Source organism: Saccopteryx bilineata, chromosome 3 (genome assembly GCF_036850765.1).
Source record: "Saccopteryx bilineata isolate mSacBil1 chromosome 3, mSacBil1_pri_phased_curated, whole genome shotgun sequence".
In the NCBI taxonomy this organism is placed as follows: Eukaryota; Metazoa; Chordata; class Mammalia; order Chiroptera; family Emballonuridae; genus Saccopteryx; species Saccopteryx bilineata.
Genome location: NC_089492.1, coordinates 36305487 through 36324243, shown reverse-complemented (window position 1 = coordinate 36324243; position 18757 = coordinate 36305487). Strand labels below are relative to the sequence as shown.

Sequence of the window (18757 nt, the reverse complement as noted above, 5' to 3'; positions counted from 1 at the left end):
ATAGTAATAAAGACAAGAAGATGAAAGAAACAAAAAAATGTGGAAAAAGTTACAAAGTCTGGATTTTTCTTGATTTTGAGAGGTTAACTACTTCCTTTTTCTTTCCTATCCCTCTTCCTGGTTGGTGGCTCTGTACCCCAGGCTCTGCCCCTGTGGCATGCTTAGGTAGAGATTTGCAGTTGATGAATCTCTATGGCGATGTCATATATTAGGCTTCAGTCTCGTTGGTAGTCGGGGCTTATTAGCATTTGCAGGCTCCAACAGTGAGAGAGTCCTTTTTCCTGGAGCCTCTCTCCTAGTCTCTCCTTCCTGAATTAGCAGCCTGATGATCCAGCTATGAGGTTGTCACTGTCTCTGCCTGGAGAGTAAGAGGCTCAAAGAGCTGGCAAATCCCCACTCTATCCCCACTCAGTGCAGGGCTCTGGGTAAGGCTCTGTCAGTCTGAGCTGCCAGCGTAATCAGGCGGGGCTGGGAGCCAATTGCTCTCAAGGTGTCTTTTTATGAGCCTCCAGGCATGTCCAGTATGCCTCAGCACTCTGTAGGAACACTCTCCCCAGGCTTTTTGCACTTTGTAACCTGTTTTGGCTGGGAAGAAGATGCCCTAGTCAGTGCCTGCAGAACAGGAGGTCTTAAAAGCTGCCAAGTCCCTCTTTTTAGCGCACAGCCCCGAGTATGAAAGCTCTGCCAATCAGAGCCATCAGCTTAATCAGGTAGGGAGGAGTGTTGACTTCTGTTCAGTTCCCCAGGTATATGTAGTTAAATTTGCCTTGGCGTTCCTTGGTGTTGCTTTCTGTAGGCTTCTTCCTTGTTAAAAAGCCTACAGCCTAGCCTAGCTACTGCAGTGTTCTCCGAGGTTTGTTCCGTGGGAATGTGTTTTTCACCCTGTATTGGCTGACAGGAAGTTGCCCCCACCCCTTCGTGCATAGCAAGAGGCACTAAAACATATCACACCTCTTGTCTTAGATCTCTGAACTGAGAAAGATCTTGTCAGTTAAAGCTATGTAGGTCGGTTGGGAGGTGAGCAGACTGTGGGTTAAGCTAATTTAAGCGATTGGATCCACAGATCTGCTCCAGAGACAGAGTGCAAGCTGCTTGCGTGCCCCTCCCCCTAAGGCTTCCGTATTTTTTCTTCCCGGAGATGTTAGCCTGAATGGCTGCGTGAGGTGCTCACATGCCCGGAGAAGTTCGGGCATATGGACGTTCGCTTTCTTGCACTCCCCATGCGCCACTGTTCAGGGTGCAGGGACCACACCAAGACTCTGGTCACAGGCCATGCAAAGGCCTCTGACTCTGCCCCTCTGTCTGGGAACAGGGATGCCCACTCCCGGGGTGCTAGGAGTAACCTCTTGCACACTATCTGTGCTCGCTGACCAAGATATTGGGGTTAATGGCGGCCGCTGCTTGCCTGCCTTTGCCACTCTTTCCTCGACTTGGATGTCTGTGCCGCAGCCTGTCTCTCCACACCCTCAGCACCCACTCTATCTCAGTTCCAAGTGAAAGCAGCCTTTGCTCAGGTTAGTGAGGAAGGCGGTGTGTTCCTTTCTCCATCCTATTTCCTACAGGGTTGATTATATATTTAGTCAATTTTTCGCTTCATGTTTAGTGTGTGGGACTTCCAGATGCTCCAAGAATAGATTTTTCTGTCACTGGTTGAAGAACTTGTTGAAATTTTGGGGAGAGGTATCGGTAGCACTCCTCACGGCACCATTTCTCTGACGTCACTCTGTCGTTTCTTGAAGCTGAGTAGTAGTCCATTCTATATATGTACCACATCTTCTTTGTCCAAACCTCTGTCTAGGGACACTTTGGTTCTTTTCATATCTTGTCACTGAATAATGCTGCAATGAATGTGGGGGTGCATATGTCTTTGTGTACTAATGTTTTTGAGTTTTGGGGGGTATAAATATTCAGTAGAGGGATTGCTGAATCATATGGTAGTTCTATTCTTAATTTTTTGAGAAACCACCATACTGTCTTCCATAATGGCAGTGCCAGTTTACGTTTCCACCAGCCATGAATAAGGGTTCCTTTTTCTCCGCAGCCTCTTGTTATTACCTGTTTTGTTAATAAAAGCCATACTTACATGTGTGAGGCAGTATTGCAGTGTAGTTTTTATTTGAATTTCTCTAGTAGCTAGTGAAGATATCTATCTCTTCATTTATCTTTTGGCCATTTGTATGTCTTCTTGGAAGAATTGTTTGTTCTGATTCTTTATCCTTATTTAAATTGGATTGTTTGCTTGCTTGTTGTTGTTGAGCTTTGTGAGTTCTCTTTATATTTTGGATATTAACCCCTTATCAGAGCTGTTGTTTTTGAATATCAACTCCCATTTGATTTGCAGCCTTTTTTTGTTGTTGTCAGTTTCTTCTGCTGTGTAGCATTTTAGGTTGATATAGTCCCATATATTTATGTTTCCCTTTACTTCTCTTGCCTTTGAAGTCAAATTCATAAAATGTTCTCTAGGGCCAAGGTCCTTAAGTTTAGTACCTATGTTTTCTTTTATGTAGTTTATTGTTTCAGATCTTATATTTAGGTTTTTGATCCATTTTGAATTAATTTTTGAGCATGGGGAGAAGGTGTAGTCAACCTTCTTTCTTTTACATGAGGCTTTCCAAATTTCCCACCACCATTCATTAAAGAAGCTTTCTTTTCTCCATTGTTTGTTCTTGGCTCCTAGGTTGAAGATTATGTGTCCATATAATAATATGTCATTTTATTTCTGTGCTCTCAATTCTGTTTCATTGTTCTATCTGTTTCTCTGCCAATACTATGCTGTTTTGATTGTCGTGGTTCTGTAGTAACATTTGAAGGTAGGTAGTATAACACCTCCAGCTTTATTCTTTTTTCCTAGGATTGTTTTTTAAGATTTTTTATGATTCCATACAAATCCAGTAATTTTTTGTTGTAATTTTTTAATGACATTGAGATTTTAATGGAGATTGCAATGGATTTGTTTATTTCTTTGGGTAATATGGTAATTTTAACTACATATGTTGAGCTATGACTGCAATATTGGAAGTTGAGATAGAGGTAGAGAGAGGGGAAGAGGGGGAGGAGTGGAAAGGCAGATTGTTGCTTCTTTTGTGTTGTTCCCTGACCAGGAACTGAACCCAGGGCATCCATACACCAGGCTGATACTACACAACTGAGCCATCTGGCCAGGGCCAAGGTTGATATTTTTTTTATTGATTTTCCGTTTGGGTGATCTGTCTAAATCCATCAATGGTGTGTTGAGATCTCCACGTATGCTTGTATTTTTGTCTGTTTCTATTTTTAGAATAGCTAGTAGATATTTTATATATTTTGGTGGTTTCTCATTTGTTGCATGTATATTAAAAAGTGTTATGTCTTCTTCATTTAGTGTTCTCTTTATCATTATGAAATGTCCTTCTTTGTCTCTTGCTACCTTTGTTGTCTCGAAGTCTGCATTGCCAGATACAAATATCGCTACATTTTTCTTTTCTCTGGGTATTGTATGTTTGGTGAATCAACTTTGAGTGTACTTTTGTCCTTGCAGCTTAGGTGTGTCTTTTGAAGGTAGCATATGGTTGGGTTTTGCCTTTGTTCTACTCTCGTACTCTTACTACTTAAAATCATAGATTTAATGGATAATAAAAATGACTGCAATTATATATTTAAATTTCAATCATCTGACCAAAGAATAAGGAAGTTTTGGGCCTGGACTTTTTCTTTGAGGTACAAGACATGCCCTCTCTCCAAGGATCTCTACCTTTTTTTTCCTGCTTTCCACATAAAGATAAAAAGCAACAAATGCTGATCATAGAAACTTCTCATTATATGAATTTATTTAGGTTAATAATCAGACTATATACTGGTGTCATAAAAGATCAACTTATATCTTCTATATCAGCAATTTAAAAAAATGTGAAGTGTGTGGGTTAGTAACAAATGAGCTCCTAATTGATCTTCTGTTTTCACTGTGTCCCTCTTCCAGTGAAACATGCTTTTGCATCAACATCAGAATATTTACTTCTAAAGCCAAAATATTATTACATTTCTCTGCTTAGAGATTTTCACCATCATTTTAGTACCTTGAGGATAAACTTTGTTTCTTAGTGTGATATTTAAAGGCCCTCACAACTAGGCCTTAACCTTATCTTTCCATCCCTCTGTGTAGTATATCAATTGTGTTTGATGTGCAGTGTACTTCACTCACACTAAACTATTTGCCATGCATTTTGTGCTCTGCTCCTTTGTTTATCTTCCTTCTGCCAGAAATTTTTTTTTTTAGATTTAAGAGTTCCTTCTCAATACAACTGTCACCTCATTTGTAAAAACTTTCCTGTTTGCCCTAACCAGTCATTCTATAGAATATAGTAATAATATAGCATAGAATTCATCATGTTGTATGATAATCATAGTATGTACAATAAGTCCGCAATATTGTGATAAGTTCTTGGAAACGGCAAGTTAAGCAGAGTGATGTAGAACAGAACCAGTACCATAGGCTAGTTGATTCAAATAAGAGTTAAGTTCTTATGGCATATTTCTGGTCACAAAAACATAAGCAAACTTTTAAATACGGACACAGATCACTTCTCATATTAAACATTGAAATAAATTGGAGCCATACATACATACATTTAAGAATGATTAATAAAAATAAGTGAGATATTTTCCAAGTCACTTGTTTCAGATTAGGGTCTGGGTAGTCAGAGCCTCTCGCAGCAGCTCAGGGCACCAGAGTGACCCACCCTGGACGGGATGCACTTTCATCGGAGGGCCACTCACCCACGTCCACTTAGACTGGGCCAGTGGGACATGCCAGTTCACCTAAAGCGCACCTCTTTGAAATGTGGGAGGAACTCAGGACCTGGAGAAAATCCATGCAGACATGGCGGAACGTGTAAACACTACAAAGACAGTGGCCCCGGCTGGGAATTGATTTTTTTTTCTCATCAACCTTATAAGGAATTGATGCTGAACATATCAACATTATTTGAAGATCTGCTGTATTCAGCTTATACAGTGGTCTCTTGTCTATTGTGGGAGTTAGTTTCCAGAACCCCCCACGATAGTCAAAAATCCTCCAAGTAGCGACTTTATATTTATTTTATTATTTATATATATATGATATTTTAAGGCTTTATAAACCCTCCCCTCACTCTTACTAACCTTTCTCACACTGTTATTAACCTTTCCCAAACTTATTTTACCGCAAAAGTAATTAAAATAATAAATAAATAAAAACACCTATATACCACAAAATCCTGCAATATAGCAAAAAATTCACGATACAAAATTAGATATATACAATTTTAAAATCCACGATACAGTGAGACCGCGAAAAGTAAACTGCCATATCGCAAGGAACGACTTTATATCCCCTCTGGATTGTAAGCCCTTTGAAATAGAGGGATTGTGTCACATTTTCCAACCTTTCCTACAGTACCCTGGTACACAGTAATGGACATTGAATACAAATTTTGAGTTTCTGAGGAACAAGGTTTCTTTCCATCTTCTTTCCCAACCTCTCTTCCCTTTTCCTCTTTTGTTTTCTGAAACAAATGTGACCATTCAAATTCTAGTAGCAGTCTGATCAGTCAAGGTTTTCTCAGTCATTTTTGTGTTATCCCTGGTTAGAACTCTTGTTACTATATAGTTAAAGTAATTACTTACCTGCAGAAGTAGAAACACTGTGAAGGCAATTGAAGGTAACCCTCAAATATTCATACCAATTCCATATTGCTACTTGAAAGTAAGTGTCATTATTTTAGAGTTGCATTTTGACTAAATTGATCTTTTTACCGAACCTTAGTGCTGAGTGGAAAATAATGCCAGCCTCGTCAAGAGTGGTAGCTATAAGCAGAAAGCCCGCCTCTTCCAACCTAAAATTTTTACTCTTCCTCCATGATCTTATCATATAATCCAGGGGTCCCCAAGCTACGGCCCGCGGGCCGCTTATGGCCTCCTGAGGCCATTTATCCAGCCCCGCTGCACTTCCATAAGGGGCACGTCTTTCACTGGTGGTCAGTGAGAGGATCATAGTTCCCATTGAAATACTGGTCAGTTTGTTGGTTTAAATTTACTTGTTTTTTATTTTAAATATTGTATTTGTTCCCGTTCTGTTTTTTTACTTTAAAATAAGATATGTGCAATGTGCATAGAGATTTGTTCATAGGTTTTTTTTTTATAGTCCGGCCCTCCAACAGTCTGAGGGACAGTGAACTGGCCCCCTGTGTAAAAAGTGTGGGGACCCCTGATATAATCTATAATTATATCTCCATGTTCTACCCTGTACTGTTATTTCTGGTTGTGGCAGTGTTGTTCACCCAGTCCTAACATTGACCCTAAAACATAGTAGGTATTCCTTAAGTAGTTTTACATGAGTTTTTGTTACATGTTAAAATTATGGACAATTTTACTTTCCTTCCTTCCTTCAGTTACATTTTTGATGAGGTGCATTTTCTGATTTTTCACCCCTTAACATATATTAATTCTGTAACAAAAAAAAAATTCCAAAAATATACCATATATTGGTAAGAGAACAAGCTAAGCTCATGGACAACTAAGACTTGATCCTAGTCTTTTGTGATGTCTTTGGGAACAAATTAGGAAATGTGATACTGATTATCAGTGGGATCAAGGTCTAGTTTCTGTTCTGAGGGACTTATCCTTCTTCCTGCTTCCGATTCCTCACAGACACCTAGAAAGTATGCACTTCGAAGTAGCCTGGTGTTCACTGCTCAGTCCTTGTGATGAAACTACTCTATAACCTTGCTTTAAGTCTTACTGAAGCTAAGCATTTTTCTCTTTCCCAAGTTTGCAACGCTCCGGTCTTTATCTCAACTTAGGCAGCCTCTATTCATTATGGGATCTCCTTAGTAGTCATCTTCACTCTCCTTGGACTGCTTAAATAATGCTGTCTCTCCAGGATGATCTACAGCTTGAGTTTGTAAGGTTTATTCTCAGGAGACTTTATTTTTTCAGTTTATTTTATTTTATTTTGAGTAATTTAACTCTGTTTAAGACAACTGCCCCCAGCACAATATTGTCTTGGCTATGAGTATATTACCGAGTAGCTTGATTTCTCATGAAAATAAAGAGAAAGTAAAGATTGGCACACTTTTCTTCCTTTTGGTTATTTAAAATTTCAGAGATGAAATTGTAAATCATAAAAGTTACATTTTTTGACAGAAATGTCAATACACTAGCACAAGATTTCAATAAAGTATACATATGATATTTTATTCTTTTTGAAAAGTACTATATATCAAGTGATTGATTCATTTAATATTTTCTGAGTAAGACACTGTATTATTTGAAGGTGCTACATGGTATACATAGATAAAGAATATATGGATTGTTCTTTCAGTGAAATGAGTACTGTCCTAGTATTGGCACTATATTGAATAAAGTACATAAACATATAAATTGATAGATGTCCTATGGTTAAAGGAAAAGTTGCTGTAGGAATTTTTTTGTTTTTCTCTTCTATTAGAAGTCACTGTTCGTTATGGTTTTCCATTGCCATTTATTGCTATACTATGTAACTATGCTTTGCTGCTACTTTTGGAAAGACAAATATTCAAATGTTTAAAATTATACCATGAAAAATGAAATGTTATACAGAATTATGTCAAATTCTGTGAGATTATAGGAGAAGGACCAAATCTAATTTGGGGAAATCTATTTCAGAGGAAATCGCATATAAGGTACAACTAAAACATTAGATTGATTGTGCTAGAAAAGGAGGATAATTGTTTCAGATCTGGTATAAACTTCAAGTTCTTTTCTATCTATTACAGTCATTTTTTAAATTCCTTATATTTTAGTACTTTTATGAATTATTTTTATATACACTCTGACTTTTGAAATGAATAGTATTCTTGATGTTAGATGTAAATATTATTAAATCCTCACACTTACATTAAATTGCTCTCTCCATGTGCTATGGCAGACGGCCTGGATGAGACTCTTAAGTCAGGCTGACTCCATGTCCAGTACTTTATTCGGAAATGAAGGGTTGCTATTGTGCCAAGTTGGATGGTACATGCCCAAGATATAATTATTGATACTATTTTAACCAATATGGTTTGTGGCTCAAAATTTCCTTGTTTATTATTGAAACCAAGAAATGTAATAGATATTAGATTCCCATGTTCATGTAAATTTGATTTAGCTCTAATAAAAGTAAACAAATCTTATGTTTTCTGAATTATTTGTGATACCATAATTCTTAGTCGAAACATGATGCATTTATTACATATTGGGTAGAAGTAGTTGCACCAGGTTTTAATAATAAGAGAGACTATCGCATTGTAGTTAAAAGCATAGACTTGGGAATCAGACTGCCTGGATTCTCTTCCCTGTTTTGTCACTTATCAGCTGGATGATTTAGGATATTACTTACCTTCTCCATGATCAGTTTCCTTATCTGAAAATCTTAAGAACAAGGGTCTAAATAATAGTACATTGATCATGGTGTAGTATGAAGTTCAAACCGGCTAATAAATAGAAAGCATTTACAGTAGTACCTGGCTTGTAGTAGGTATTACAGAGGTTTGGGTTAAATAAAATGTGGATAAAGGTTTGAAGTTTTGTAAAGTATAAATATGCTATATGTAAAATACAAACAACTACCAAAAAAATTGTGCTTTGAAAACATGACAGATTAAAAATTGGTATGCCCCAAATAGTGTACTTTTACACATCTGATAGGTAATTCTCTTTAATGAGAATTTTTAACACATTGTGTTTGTCATTATGTTTTTTGGGAAGCACTTTGAGGTCACATATAGATTTCAGGGCCTCTTTTAATTATTTTTATTAGATTATCAAATTAGACCAGACAGCAGTTATGATATACATGGAGCTCTTTGGTTCCTAGTGTAGCTGCAGTACTGCTTCACGGTAATGTGATGGTGCCAAGCTGCCTGGCCATGGTAGCATTGATTCGATGGATTTATTTTAAATTGTAATAATAGTGTTTATATAACACTGTATTCTGCAACAGTTGATTTTGAAAATTTTATCACAAGCAACTTTTATATAAACCTTTGGCATTTATTTCAAAAAGTGTTAAAATTTGGTCTACATTTTACACATTTTTTATAGTATTTATTTTTTAGAGCAGTTTTTGATTTATAGTAAAATAAAGGGCAAGGTACAGAGATTTCACATATGTCTCCTGCCTTCATACATGCACAGCCTCTCCAGTTATCAACATCTCTACCAAAGTAATACTTTATTATAATTGATGAACTTGCATTAAAACATCATAATCACCCAGAGTCAACAGCTTACATTAGGGTTCACTAGTGGTGTACATTCTCTGAGTTTGGACAGATTTATAATGACAGATATCCACCATTGTAGTATGGTACACAGTAGTTTCACGGACCTAATAATCCTCTGTGCTTTCTAATTGCTGACAACAGTGTATCTTTCTACTGTCCCAATTTTGCTTTATTTCACATGCTATATATTTGGAATTGTACACTATGTAGCCTTTTTACACTGGCTTCATTCATTTAGTAATATGCATTTAAATATCCTCCAGTTGTTTTCATGGCTTAATAGCTCACTTCTTTTAAGTGATAAACAATATTCCATTTTCTGAATGTAAAACAGTTTAACAATTCACCTACTGAAGAACATGTTGGTAGCTTCCAAGTTTAGGCAATTATTAATAAAGCTGCTATAAATATCCATGTGCTAGTTTTTGTGTGGCTGATCTATGTTTAAGTCATTATTTTAATTAGCAGAATTCTACAATAAGTTTAAATTTTTTAAAGGATTTGATTTATTCATTTTAGAGAGGAGAGAGTGAGAAGGGGGAGGAGCAGGGAGCATCAACCCCTATATGTGCCTTGACTGAGCAAGCCCAGGGTTTCGAACCGGCGACCTTGGCATTCCAGGTTGACGTTTTATCCACTGTGCCACCACAGGCCAGTCTACAATAAGTTTAGATAACCATTTTCTTCTCATAACTACTAATGTACAAAACAAAAGCAAGTCCAAGTGTGTAGAAAATAAATTATTTGTATTTTATTTAAAAAATTAAAATAGGTAATTGATATATGTAAAACATTTAAATCTGAGATATTAGGACTAAAGAGTTAAATATACCCTCATCCTTACCCATCATGAATTCCAATTTACTCTCCTCAGAGGTAATCATGATAAGAAGTTTATTTTTTACTCTTTTTATAACATTTTCTATGTATGGGGTAGACAATACACACTCAAATCCATACTCATTCTGTTTTAAAAGCATATTTGGATTATGTTACATATACAGTTTTTCATTTCACAAGATCTCAAAATATGCTTTCTGTCATACCTTTGATTAGTCCTCATCTTTAAATGATTGAATGATAATCTTTATTGCAGGTATCAAAGTTAATTGAACTATTTCTTTTATGATCGAAAAATAAGTTGCTTAGCATTTTCTCTCTTATCCCTACTTCACCTTTTTTTTTTTTGCCTTTTCAAATATTGCTGCTGATACTGAACTTCCTTTATAAATTGTGTTTATGTATGCAATCATACATATTTTGGTATTTTTGTAGCATAGATTATTAAAAATCGATTATTTTGTAAAAAAAATGCATGTTTTAATTCTAATCGATACAGATCGACCGTCTGTTGCAATTTCACTTTATAAAGCTTACTTATTTATATTTCCTGTATATAAAAACTTCTCATAAGAAGCTTTAACAATGACAAATTATATAAACATACCAATTCACTCTTTGCAATGTTTGCTAACGTGACAGTTCAAAAAGATACTTAATTTTTGCCTTAATTTTTATTTTTTTAGCAAGATCAAGCATCCTTTAATAAGTTTACAGGCCAGTTTATATTTTTCTTTGAATTACTTATTCATCTTTTTTTCATTTCTTACAGTTTTTTAAAATCTATTTGCCACCTTGAAATCTTCATCTGTATGTCTAATGGAAATCTCAACTGGACTAAGTTTCTTTTTATCTCGATTCTTATCCTTCCACAGTTCCATTCTTTCAGTTACTTAGACCTACAACCTTGAAGTCGTTTTGCTTTTTTCCCCTCTCTTACTATATACATTTTGTTCATTAGTAAATCCTCTTTGCTATATTGCTGAAATAGATACTGAATTTTACTTTATACTACTTCTAGTGCTGCTACCATCTCTCACAGGTTGTCTCCATATAGTCTGTTTTCTGTATATAGTAGCCAGAGAAATTCTTTCAGAATATGCTTATTAATTTCATAACGTATTTCGAATTCACTGTCATATTCACGCTCCCTCAATGTAAAACCCAGCATACTTACCAGGCCTATGTAAGGTCTGCATGCTTTAGTCCATATTGATAGCTCTGACCTCGTCTCCTATTTCTCTTGTCAACTCTGCTTCACCCACCCTTTCATCTTCTTTACTGTTTCTTGAAAGTCCTAGTGCCCACCTACTTAGGACTTTTGCATCATTGTCCTGTCTGCCTAGAATTCTTTCCTCCCATGGATCTCTCCCGAAGTGTTTAAATATTTAAAAAAATGTTTTTTAAACATTTTTTGAAGTTATGATATGCATAATGTGGTAGACTATGGGATTATAATTATGAAAAAAAAAGACCTATGCTTTTTGCTTTTAAGGTATTATAAACTTTTAGTATAAATGCAAATATATGTATATACCAAGTAGGGATGGGAGGGAAAGTTTGAGTCGATATAGCAACTGTCATTCTCATCGTGGTGATGTGGTATAACTTACTTTGGAGAACATTCCAGGATAATCAAACTTATTTAGTAAAAGTCTTGAAAAGCATGATATGATGGATTTATTTTATGCTACTTAAATATTATATATAAATTGTGTGTTGTATTAACATAAAAAATGTATAAGTATATATGAATCTGCTGGTGACATTATAAATTATTAAATTGTGCAATGTAATTTTTCAAATTTTACCTCATAAAAATTGTCGAAATCTCTAATTTATTTTAGATGAACAAAATTTTTAATAGCGTAGAGAATGGAATATCATATTTCATTTTCTTAATATATAAATATGGCTTTTATATAATCATGTACTTCTTTTTGTTACCATCAAACTCAGTTCTTAGAATTAAGAAATTCGATAGGTAAGATTTTGTTATCAGGAAAATACACATGTGAGAAGACCCATTTCCTATTTATTTTGGATGAATCAGATACTATGTAGTTGAATTTCCGTTATTCAAGTAAAATAAAAAAAAAATTTATTGATGTACTTTATCCTGAGAAGTGGATGCATCTATGCATTCAATAAATAAAACAAATTGCCATTACTCCACAAACCCACCTACCAGTCGTCAGTCCCTGTCAAGAGTAACCAGCATCCCCCTGACATTTAATAGATTAGTTGTTTTTTGTTTTTGTTTTTAAAGAGAGAGAGAGAAAGAGGGGGAATAGACAGTAACATACAGACAGGAAGGGAGAGAGATGAGAAGCATCAAGTCATAGTTTAGCACCTTAGCTACTCATTGATTACTTTCTTACATGTGCCTTGACCGGGGGGCTCTGGCCGAGCCAGTGACCCCTTGCTCAAGCCCACGACCATGGGGCCAAACCAGCAACTTTGGGCTTCCAGCCAGTGACCTTTGTGTTTAAACCAGTGATGATAGGGTCATGTCTATGTCTGTGGTCCCACTCTCAAGCTCGTGCCCTGTACTCAAGCTGGTGAGCCTGTACTCAAGCCAGATGAGCCTGTGTTCAAGCTGGCAATCATGGCGTTTTTAACTTGGGTCCTCAGCATCCCAGACCGGCTCTCTATCTTCTGTACCACCTCCTGGTCAGGCTCATTTTGCTTATTTTTGAATATTAGTTGCAAGTATCAGTAATTCTGTAAGATAAAGTGATCTAATATACTTTATAATCTCATATAGTATTCATTTTAAGCAAGAAAGAAATAACCTTGAAAATATTTTCTATATATTTTGTAAAACTATCAGATACATTACTGTTTAATAACCAGCTATTCTTATACTTAGAATCCAGACCATTGTCAGTTCCTGTAAAAGCCATGCTGAGTCTAACTGAAGGCTGTAGAAGTCCTGAAGACAGAATGAAAGAATTTATTGGAGCAGTATGGAATGCTGTAAAGAGTCTCACACTACAGGTAAAATAAAACTTAGAAATATGGTTTTAACTTCTTTGATTGTTTTTCTCAAAACCTTTAATATTAGTAAAAATTTTCTCACTGCTAACACTTAGGTAAACAATCTTATTTTTATAATTTAGATGAAAAATATTGGTGTCCTTTTCATATTATTAACAAAATTATATAAGGCACATATTACATGCTCTTTTTGAGAAAGCTATTAGAAGATACAAATTTTGAGATGTTCCTTGAATTAAAAAATAAGTCATTATACTTTTTAATTCTTTTAAGCATTATTTGAAAGATTTTTAAATGCTCAGTGTACAGATCACATTCTTATCTCTGTTTTGAGATAAAAACTTAGTTGTAATTAAAATAAAAGGGTTATCTAAATATTTCCCTACCTAATCACAAATTAAATATGAAAATGATAATTGTAAGATTTACTTGATTGTTATTAAATTGTCTTCTCATTTTTTTTTACTTTTAAGTACCCATAATTTATTTGTCTCTTCCAAGTGAGAGGACAGCAAATAGATAGACATACTCCTGCATGAGCCCCAACCAGGATCCACTTAGCAACCCCCATCTGGAGTTGATGCTGTGCCCATCTGGGGCTATGCTTACAACTGAGCTACTTTTAGCACCTGAGGTGGTGGCTTCATGGAGCCATCCTCAGCACCTGGGGCCAATGTGCTCAAACTAATCTAGCCATGGCTACAGTATGGAGAGGGAGTTGAGAAGCAGATGGTCACTTCTCCTGTGTGCACTGACTGGGAATTGAAACCAGGACATCCATTTGCCCAGCTGATGCTGTACCATTGAGCCAGCTGGCCAGGGCTAAGTACACATAATTTAATCTTATTTAATTAGCCTCTTTTTAGATCATATTTTACCTGATGAAAATGCAAAATTAAATGCTTATTAAATCTCATAGGAATTCAGTATAAAATTAAGTCAACAGTTACACAATTTAAGTTTTTGTATTGAATTTATTTCTCTTTGAGTAAGATATGAGGATTGATATTAAAGGCATTTAAAAAATTTTATATGTACTTAGTATAAATTGTTTATTTTTAAGAATAGCTAGTTAGCTAGCAATATATTATGGAATGCTTTTATTATTCTTTTATCCGTTCTCATATTCAGCATTTAAATAATATAATATATCAAGTTAGATGGTGAGTAGATGAAAGAAACAGAGGTTTTTATGGTTTAGCAGGAAAAAATCAAAGCCATTCTATGGGAAGCATCTTGTGGGGAACCCTCTTAAAGGGATCCCTTAGACAACTCTTACAGTTCTAAGGAGAAATGGGAATGTCAGAGTAAACATCATTTACTGAAAAGATGTCTAGGGCTTGAACTGCCTGGTTCATGGTGGATTTAGATACTGTCCCATATTAGTAAGTATTTATATTTACTGATTTGTAGAAGAACTACATAGTACGTTATTTAGAATATAATGTTTATGAAGAATATTTAGCTGTTTGAAGTTTACTTTGGTTCTAAAAGTTATTTCATAATGATATAAGTAGTTTTATTAAAAGTACCTCATTTCGGCCCTGACTGGTTGGCTCAGCGGTAGAGCGTCGGCCTGGCACGCAGGAGTCCCGGGTTCGATTCCCAGCCAGGGCACACAGGAGAGGCGCCCATCTGCTTCTCCACCCCTCCCCCTCTCCTTCCTCTCTGTCTCTCTCTTCCCCTCCTGCAACCGAGGCTCCATTGGAACAAAGTTGGACCGGGCACTGGGGATGGCTCCTTGGCCTCTGCCTCAGGCGCTAGAATGGCTCTGGATGCAACAGAGCGACGCCCCAGAGGGGCAGAGCATCGCCCCATGGTGGGTGTGCTGGGTGGATCCCGGTCGGGCGCATGCGGGAGTCTGTCTGACTGCCTCCCCGTTTCCAGCTTCGGAAAAATGAAAAAAAAAAAAAGTACCTCATTCACTTGTAAACATTCCACCCCCAAAATAATAATAATAAAGACTAACTTAGTGTCACTATCCTTTATTGGTATCATTTTGAGTAGTTGTGAAATGGGATAAAAAAGATGTTATAAAGTTACAAGTTTATTTGACAGCTATAGGAGAATCTTTCAGTTTAAGATTTCAAGTGATACAAGAAATCTCTGTGGTTATTTGTAAGTTCACAGTAGGCACACAGATATTCCGCAGTATAGGATATAATGGAGAGCATCCTCTTCTGCCTAGGGTGAAGTCGTAGGGACCTGATTTATTTTGCTATCTTAAACAACCAAAAATGGACCAAGTATGTTAAATTATGATTTCAAAACACTAGACAGTAGGCCAAGTTGGACAGTGAACCCTAAGAAGCTTAAGGTAAAATAAGCAGAACCTGGTTACTAATAGATTTGGGAATGAGAGAAAGGCAGCTGAGTGGTGTTCCAGGTTCTGGTTTTGGTGTTTCAGTAAATAATGATGCTAAAGAGGCAACTTTTCAGTCATGTTAAGGGCAAATATGCAGATTGAATTTACACATGTATTTGAAATGCCTGTAAGCTATCCGGCTATTAGACAGTAGGATATTCCTACGTAAGAGGTTACGGAAGAGATTCACAGTAGAGATATAATTTTGAGCATCATATATATCGATAGATGGTTAAAGTCAGGAGAATCAGTTGTTCAAAAAAGTATGTAAGATTAAAGAGCAATGGGCCCATGGAATACCAATTCTAAAGTAGTCAGTAGAAAGTGTCTTTGAAGGAAACTACGTGTAAAGGAGTGATCAGAATGCAGTTGAAAAGGTTGGAGAGTTAATTGAAACACAAGGTGTATAGAATTTCTAGGAGCCAGTGGTCAGCAGTTGCAAATTTGGATTTTAACTACTGGCTTTACTTTGCTTATCTGCAATATGAAATGGTTAGATTAAATAATTTTTGGTTATTTGTAATTCTAACAATCTTCTGGGATTCTTTTACTTATTTTGCTTATTCTATATGATGTACCTTCATTAACTTATCATCAACAGTGAAGTTAATCGCTCCTGTCATTATGGATTAGTTATAAGTAGAAATACTGATTTTCCTCAGTTTTTCTTCTTTTTGTTAAAAAAAGAGTTTTTTAAGTGAGAGGAAGGGAGATAGTGAGACAGACTCCCACATGTATCCTGACCAGGTCCATCTGGCACACCTGCCCTCCCCCCCCATTTGGGGCTGATGCTAGAATCAACCGAGCTATTTTTAGCACCTGAAGCTGACTGTGCTGGGGTCAACTGAGCTATCCTCAGTGCCCAGGCTGATACTCGAACCAATGGAGCCACTGCTGTGTGAGGGGGAGGTGTAGAAGAAGAGGGAGAGAAGCAGTTGGTCTCTTCTATTGTGTGCCCTAACCGAAAATTGAAGCCAGGACATCCATACACCAGCCTAATGCCCTATCCTTTAAGCCAACAGTCCAGGGCCTATTAAAATTTTTTTTTTTTCCTGAAGCTGGAAACGGGGAGAGACAGTCAGACAGACTCCCGCATGTGCCCGACTGGGATCCACCCGGCACGCCCACCAGGGGGCGATGTTCTGCCGCGACCAGAGCCACTCCAGCGCCTGGGGCAGAGGCCAAGGAGCCATCCCCAGCGCCCAGGCCATCTTTGCTCCAATGGAACCTCGGCTGAGGGAGGGGAAGAGAGAGACAGAGAGGAAGTAGGGGGTGGGGGTGGAGAAGCAAATGGGCGCTTCTCCTATGTGCCCTGGCCGGGAATCGAACCCGGGTCCCCCGCACGCCAGGCCGACGCTCTACCGCTGAGCCAACCGGCCAGGGCTAAAAATTTTTAATTGTGGTAAAATATCCATACTTAAAATTTCACATCTTAACCATTGTTACAGTTATTTAGAAAATTAAATTTAATGGGGTGACATTGATCAATAAAAGTACATAGGTTTCAGATAAATATTTCTATAGTATTTGATCTGTTGGTTGTGTTGTGTGCTCATCATGCAAAGTCAAATCATTTTCCATCACTATATATTTGTTCCTCTTTACTTTCCTATCCCTGGTGCCTTCTCCCCACCCCCCTTCCCCTGGTAACCACTTCAATTTATCTATGTCCATGAGTCTCATTTTATATCCCACTTATGTGTGAAATCATATAGTTCTTACCTTTTTCTGATTTACTTATTTCACTAGTATAATGTTCTCGAGGTCCATCCATGTTGTCATAACTGTTTTTTTTTTTTTGTTTTTACAGAAACAGAGAGAGAGTTAGAGAGAGGGATAGATAGGGACAGTCAGACAGGAACGGAGAGAGATGAGAAGCATCAATCTTTAGTGTTTTGTTGTGACACCTTAGTTGTTCACTGACTGCTTTCTCATATGGGCCTTTGACCGTGGGGCTACAGTGGACCAAGTAACCCCTTTCTCGAGCCAGCGACCTTGGGTCTAAGCTGGTGAGCCTTGCTCAAACCAGATGAGCCCGCACTCAAGCTGGCGACCTCGGAATCTCAAACCTGGGTCCTCCGCCTCCCAGTCCGATGCTCTAACCACTGCGCTACAGCCTGGTTAGGCTTGTCATAACCATTTTTAAGTATACAGTTTCGTCTGATGTTTCTCCTTTGACTGCACTTGTTAGGCATACATTAACATATAATTACATGAGTACTAACTGATACAGGTTATCTTGAATATGATCTAGGTACCTTGCTTGCCTTAACCAATGGTAGTGAACCTGGTCCCTACCGCCCACTAGTGGGCATTCCAGTTTTCATGGTGGGATGTAGTGGAACAACCAAAGTATAAATAAAGAGATAGATTTAACTATAGTAAGTTGTTTTATAAAAATTTATTCTGCCAAACTTAGCGAAAATCTGACATAAAGTACTTGGTAAGTAATTATTATTTTATGCTTTAACTTGCTGTAACTCTGCTTTATAAATTTTATAAAGTTACTTACCTACTTTATAAATCACCATTACTATGGAACCAGTGGGCAGTTAGAAAATTTTACTACTAACAGAGATACAAAAGTGAGCGGTAGGCATAAAAAGGTTGACTACCCTTGCTCTAGACCCAGCCATGTGTTATACATGCTATATATTTAGACATTTCTAGATATTAATGTATATTGTGGAAAAGTTAGAAGATCTAACTTGGTTCTGATTAAATGATTAAAATATAAGCCATTAAATTTTGAGTTATTTAGAGTTATGTCCATTTTGCAAGATTTTATGACACAAAACAGAAAACCCTGAAGTTATCATCAGATAAAACACAACATCATAACTTAAAGCCATCAAAGGTTTATGCTTTTAGTGAAAGTTTGACCAAGAAAATATACTTGGTATCAGAGTCTCTGGAAAGTTGATTTTGAAGCCAAAGTTAGTATTTACTAGGCCCATGTTCTTTTTGATTTATGATAAAAGACAAATTGTATAAAGACATAAACAATCTGCCTTGGCCGGTTGGCTCAGCGGTAGAGCGTCGGCCTAGCGTGCGGAGGACCCGGGTTCGATTCCCAGCCAGGGCACACAGGAGAAGCGCCCATTTGCTTCTCCACCCCTCCACCGCGCTTTCCTCTCTGTCTCTCTCTTCCCCTCCCGCAGCCAAGGCTCCATTGGAGCAAAGGTGGCCCGGGCGCTGGGCATGGCTCTGTGGCCTCTGCCTCAGGCGCTAGAGTGGCTCTGGTCGCAACATGGCGACGCCCAGGATGGGCAGAGCATCGCCCCCTGGTGGG

The 18757-nt window shown here is 37.3% G+C and overlaps 1 protein-coding gene across 4 annotated transcripts in view; it reads left to right on the top strand.

Annotated features, from left to right (window-relative positions):
• VPS13B (vacuolar protein sorting 13 homolog B) overlaps positions 1–18757 on the top strand; it is an 890836-nt gene that overhangs the window by 391008 nt on the left and 481071 nt on the right. For all 4 annotated transcript variants that reach the window (XM_066265974.1, XM_066265971.1, XM_066265975.1 and 1 more), the window contains exon 22: positions 12973–13100. In XM_066265974.1, coding sequence (XP_066122071.1) covers positions 12973–13100 — 128 coding nt within the window. The remainder of the gene's footprint in view (positions 1–12972; positions 13101–18757) is intronic.